Source organism: Neolamprologus multifasciatus, chromosome 22 (assembly GCF_963576455.1).
Source record: "Neolamprologus multifasciatus chromosome 22, fNeoMul1.2, whole genome shotgun sequence".
NCBI classification, from domain to species: domain Eukaryota; kingdom Metazoa; phylum Chordata; class Actinopteri; order Cichliformes; family Cichlidae; genus Neolamprologus; species Neolamprologus multifasciatus.
Genome location: NC_140459.1, coordinates 11,902,094 through 11,908,434, shown reverse-complemented (window position 1 = coordinate 11,908,434; position 6,341 = coordinate 11,902,094). Strand labels below are relative to the sequence as shown.

The window sequence follows — 6,341 nt, the reverse complement described above, 5'->3', positions numbered from 1 at the left end:
CTTTTATTAAGCCTCCTGCCATACACATTTCAGAAAGAGGAAAACAAAACACATTTCACATGTTCAGTCCATTCACAACGCTCTGCAGCTAATTTCCTCAAGGGACCTCAACTGGGGTCTAATTCTAACATTTACTTGTACCAGTAGCAGTTCAGAAAAAGATAAAGAGATAAAAATTAATATGAAGGTGAATTTAGTCCGTTGGGATGGCCCTCCGCAAGAGTCCCAGTTTCCCTTGTAGCCCCTTGGGAATATTATTAATATTTGTCCACCCCTGATGGTCCAACCCTGTGTTGATTTTCCAGTCTGGTTTCTGACAGGAAACTAATCTGAACAAAAGCAGAAAGTCAGAAATGAAATGCCATTACTGCTGGAAGCTTTAACATGGGAGTCTGTGAGGACTGGAGCCAGCCTCGTGTGGCCTTTACAGAGACTGCACTTTTTCGCTTCATTTTTCAGCCTCACAGCTTTGTTGAAACCTTTTTAATATTTGAGTTATAGATCAAGCCAGTGAGATAAATGATTTAAATGGCTAAATTACCTCCTCAACATATCTTGAAGGTCTCCAGAGGCAGGTAATGAACTAATCATTTGATTCAGGTGTGTTGACCAGGGTGAGATCTAAAACCTGCAGGACTCCGGCCCTTGAGGCCTGGAGTTGGACACCCCAACATAAGTTGGTTTGTGAATTTGCTTCCGTTACATGGTTGTTGAATTATGTGTTGGTTTCATCTTGACCACAGTTTTATTTTCACTCAATGAAAGTGACATTTTGTGAGTTTTGTGTTTTTTTTCCTCAGGTTTTCTGCCAGTATATTTTCAGCCCGGTAGCTCACTTGGCTTAAACCGACGCACTGCTGGGTCTAAGCCAGGGGTGGGCAACTCCAGGCCTCGAGGGCCGGTGTCCCTGCAGGTTTTAGATGTGTCCTTGAACCAACACAGCTGATTTAAATGGCTAAATTAGCTCCTCAACATGTCCTGAAGTTCTCCAGAGGCAGGTAATGAACTAATCATGTGATTCAGGTGTGTTGATCCAAGGTGAGATCTAAAACCTGCAGGGACACCGGCCCTCGTGGACTGAGATTGCCCACCCCTGGTCTAAGCGAATATGTTTTTTGACATCAGCTACCAACCTTACATTTCCTAATGTATTTTATTCAATTCTTCACTTAATGCGGTTGATTATGTATTGTTCAGTTGACAGTTATAATCACCACTTGAGCAGCTGTACATCTGAAGTCTAAATTAGAGAGAGCAGCACCTACACAGCTCTTCTGTTTCCACAGACTACACCGTATAGTGTAGAGTTGTAGTGACTTAACAGCTTTTCAGGTGAAAAACAAGCTTCTTATTCTGCGCAGCTCAGGAAACAGGCAGTTGCATTTAGTGCTGATTTTTCTCCACAATCCAGGACGAATTCTCACAATCAGATGTTGATTACCTACACCACTCAGCTTCACAAAGGAACTGATGCTAATTAGTAAATGTGAGCATGTTAATACACTAAAGTAAGATGTTGAACAAGGTAAACGTGATGCCTGCTAGATATTGGCACTGTTTGTCTTAGCAATAAGATTAAAACCACCAAAATGTTTAAGTACAGCAAGGATAATTTTTAACCAAAAGGTGGGGGCTCCGTAGTTTATGACAGACGGGGATTAAATGGTTCATTGTTGGAGACAATCTTCAGCTGCAGAGCAATGCACATTTTTTATTTTGCCGATCATTTATAGCAGCAGGATGGTGGAGGAACGATTGACTCGAATTAACCCTCTAGGGTTTCACCACATACAAACAACCAGAAAAGCACTCAGCTGTACTTTTGTTTGTCAGAGGCCAAGTTTGAAGAAACAAAACACTTTATTTCATTGAAAGATGAATAAAATATTGGAAATTCACTTTCTACCATTTAAATTATTGATAATGTTATTTTGAGTTTACCGAAGCATGGCGTGCTTAAAAAAATTATATCCGCAACCTGCTTGTGTCTTACGGTGCAGATTTTTGGAGGAATCAGTAAAATACAAACAAAGCCCCTCGAGGGTTAAAGCGGGTTGTTTATCTTAATTAAGGAACAAGCTGCACATTGCCACCATGTGACTCATTTTGTAGGAACAATTGAGCCCTGTAGAACGGAGGAATAAGTGACGTAATCCTGCGCCTTTTACCGTGACGTTTTTCTAAACCACTCCCAAATCTGGCAGTGATTTTTGACACCAGCCCAAGTATCAGCAGTGTCCCCACTAAAAGCCTTTCCCAGTCAAAAGTTGTGTGTGTGCGTATTTTAACATTTTATTTGCCTTCAGAATAACTGACTAATACTAATTTCGAAAATATTTGTCGAGCCAGACTTTGTGGTTAGAACCTGCTTGTTTTCTAATGGGAGCGGCAAAGTGGCAGCGTCATTAGGAGCGAGATCACATCTGGAATGTATTTTTCTTCAGTAGCGTTTGTTAAGTAATTTATGTTACAAGGATTTACAGTGTTATAGTAAATGGTATAAATCAGGAGGGTTTGTGTTGTTGTGGGTAGTAGCTGCAAACAAATCTGTAATTATTTGTGTGTATATATAATTGCTTCGTTGATTTTACACTGTTTAAGCAGGCCTTTTTTTCAGTAACCAAACTGCTCTCACATTTGTAGTTATTATTGCTTTTGTATCTAAAACGTGCTTTTTCTCGTCTCTTTTCTACGTTTTTCCTACAGAAGCTGAAGCAGAAGAACCAGCACCTGAAACAGATCATGGACCAACTCCGCAACCTCATCTGGGAGATCAACTCCATGCTGGCTGTCAGGAGCTGAGCCACACACACAAACACACGTGTACAAGGTGCAATCAGAAAGTTTAGAGACGGTATCTATAAAATCTTTAAAGTAGTCTTTAGGACAGGCTGCATCTCATCCACAGCTTCCAAATAACAGCTGTTTTAATATGAAGCTCATTTTGTGAGCAAGGATGATCTAAGCAAACAGCTTGTAGGGACTTACTTGTTCAGCAACAACACGAGGCATAGGGTGGGTAGTGGGTGTGTCAGTGTGGCCAAAGAACCTGTGCGATGTCACCACGAACCACTGAGCTGCCGTCGTGCCAAAGTTTGTGTTTGTTGAATCTTCTGCCTCAGGACGTTGCTGCAGACCTCATTGACAGTTTGACACTGTGGATGAATTCACAGTGCACACACTGAATGTTGAAGAAAACAATGCAAAGCATGCTCTTTGTTCTGCACTTCATGCTTTGGCACTTTAGGTTCTTCTCCTGCAAAAACAGCCTGTTTAGTTGTTAAGGCAAAGCAAAACAGCCAACTAAAATCGATGATCTGCGAGACAGATTTTGGCTCATTCTGGAGTCTGTTGATAGATCTGCTTGCAGACTCTGAGACACTGTGCCTGTTTCACCTGCACGTGGATACAAAAATATCAATGACCCCCGACTCACAAAAGTTAATTCAATCACCAGGTTCACGTTCACATAATCAATGTCTCAGTCGATTCTTTCTCAACAGGCACAATCTCAGATTTTTTTTGATTGCACCTTGTATGTAGGACATCCACAGGTACACATGGACTACAGATAATGGATTGGTGATGGGGATGTATGACAGGTTACCACAGACTGGCTGAAGCAGTGCTTTACAGAAGGAAGTGGTACTTTAGCAATATCAAAAGGCTTCTAAAAGAAGACATTAAAGAACAGAGGATACACGGGAGGAGACAAATGAGGGCAAGACATCCCATGGAGGAGCCAGGGGATGGAGGGCACCGGTGTCATCAGCATGGCAGAAAATATTCTGTCTACCTCGACATTCAACATTACAATCAGCATTTTTTTTCCTTCTCTCAGTTAATCTGAAGAGTTAATGTTTTATCTGTCTGTAGCTGCTAGCTCAATAGAGGGTTTATGCTTGTAGAGAAATTGATATATTCTATTTAATCCTTATATTGTGTTACATGCTTATGTTACAAATGTATATTGTACCTGAGAACTTCAATAAGAAAAAACACTGTGGCAAAATCACGAGTTTTATTGTGAATATGTTGATCTTTTTAAAGTGGATGTTAGCTTGTATTTTAATCCAACCGATTATCTGGTTCCAATTTGCATTTTCTTGTAAATAATGGGGACAACACATGTTCAAGAACATTAGTATGCCAAACATTTAAAGTGTAAACACTTTATGCTCTGCTTCTGCGTAAAGTCCTGTTCACCATTAACGTTTTATAATTATTTGAACATTTTCAGGAAGCACCTCTTTTTAGTATTTAGATTTTAGTAAAACAGCTTATTTACATCCATAATCCTATAACAACTGAACTAAATCTTCCTGTGATTTTATTTTTTTAATCACTCTTTTTTTTGGTTTATGTGTTTAATCTGTATTTTCGTTAAGCATTTCCCACAGTGTTGCTGTTTTAACACTGAGGGAAGCACAACTGAAGGTTACTAATGGATCCTCCTCACACTCTCATTTGTGTGCTTCTGCTGGACCTCAGTACAGCATTTGATACCAGTTTGTGGATGTAAATGAGGAATCTTTCTCACACACTTAGTCATGGAGTTCCTCAGGGTTCTGTGCTGGGACCTTTAATTTTTATATTGTACATACTTCTCTTAAGTGGTAGTATTACAAAACACAACATCCATTTTCATGACTAATCAGATGAATCCCAGCTTTATTTATCCATGCAGTCACTCAAATCAGTTGGTTAAACGAAAGGCATTTCTTAAAGGCCTGGGTGAGCTCTAATTTCCTGCATTGTTGAAGTCAACCCCAGCTGCCATAGAGTAAGAGGCAGGATACACTGCCTGTAGGGCTGTCACAGAGAGACAGACAGCCATTCACACCTGTAGGTAATTTAGAACCACCAGTTAACCTAATCCCACAAACTGCATGTCTTTGAACTGGGTGAGGAAGCCAGAGTACAGACAGAGACAACTTGACATAGGAAGGCCCCGGCCAGATGGTGGATTTGAACCCAGTACCTTCTTACTGTGAAGCAACAGCGCTAACCACCTTTACAGTTCAGACAAGAGTGAGGTCATTATATTTGGCCCTAAAACCTTAGAAATGTGGTGTATGTAATATAATGCTTACTATGGATAGCATTACCTTTGCCTCCAGTAATCAGGAGATGTCATTCAATACATATATAACATGTAAGACTGCTTTCTTTCATCTGCACTGTTTTGCCCAGTTTCACTGACTCCCTGTTAAATCCAGGATTGAATTTAAAATCCTTCTTATCACATACAAAGTCTTTTCAAACCCTGTTGAATCTTAAAGATCTCTTAGTATGATGAGATCTTCCAGGAGAGCACTCTCAGCTTTTAGGTCACCAGTTCATCAAAGGTTTAACACAGAAAAATGAATCATTCACACCTACAGCTGATTAAGATTCACCAGTTAACCTAACATATGATGTGAGGAAACTAAAGGGAATCACACAGAAACAGGAAGAATATCGAAGCACATAGAAACGACCTGGTTGACCAGTGGAATCAAACCTGGGACCTTCTTGCTGTGAGGTGGCAGTGCTAACCGCTGCATCCTTTGCCTGTCATTAGGAGGAATGCAGATCCAAAGGCACTTAGGCATTTGCTTCACTTATCAGACCCGGAAGCTACATCACTTCTTTTTATATGCAGTCTGGTCCAATCACTGGACCGCAGCGTGCTTTTACTGTGACAGAATTTCTCCTCTTTATAAAAGTCCAGTTGATATTTCAAATCATCTGGTGAATTATTACAGGTGAGGCCAATTATAGCTCATCTACCCACTATTGGAAAAATGTCACTCAATATAACTACATCTTAGGTAAAGGTCAGCTGTCAGTAACTCTAAACCAGAGGTTTAGGCCCTCTGCACGTGCGCACATATTTGGAAAATGTGAACAAGGGCATAAATTTTAGTGTTTTAACTGTAATTTGATCAACTACAGTATTTCTTACAGTGCTGATAGATTTTTTTCCCCATTCTGGTAATAGAGCAGCATTTTTGTGCTGTTGAAATTGCACTTCTTTTTCTTTTCTTACAATATCTCAGTGTAATTTAATTTCGGTAAACTTCTTTACATCACCACTCTTAAAAAAAATCATGCAGCTCATTTTTCGTTAATTCGCTCCAAAGAGTTTGGAAATAACAAAAATATCTGCAAAGCTGCACCAGGAAAATAACAAAAACACCGGTTGTGATTGGAATCGAATCAAAGCTGCATTCACTGAATGCTGAATCTCCCACAAAGTCCATAAAAGAATTCCTCATTTTAATAAGCTTTAAGTCATTAATGACATGTGCCTCAAGCACACGTTTCAGCCTGAACACCATCTGCTTGTGACTCCAAAC

At 39.9% G+C, this 6,341-nt stretch overlaps 1 protein-coding gene across 2 annotated transcripts in view; it reads left to right on the top strand.

The window, feature by feature from the left end:
• The window catches only part of med30 (mediator complex subunit 30), a 47,683-nt gene extending 42,425 nt beyond the window's left edge, over positions 1 to 5,258 (top strand). The window contains exons 5-6 of one of the 2 annotated variants that reach the window (XM_085149422.1): positions 2,707 to 2,790; positions 3,603 to 5,258. In XM_085149422.1, coding sequence (XP_085005548.1) covers positions 2,707 to 2,790; positions 3,603 to 3,674 — 156 coding nt within the window. In that variant the 3' untranslated portion in view covers positions 3,675 to 5,258. Of the gene's footprint in view, positions 1 to 2,706 lie in introns of both variants that reach the window. The other variant, XM_085149421.1, reaches the window with a different exon arrangement.
• Positions 5,259 to 6,341: the final 1,083 nt, after the last annotated feature.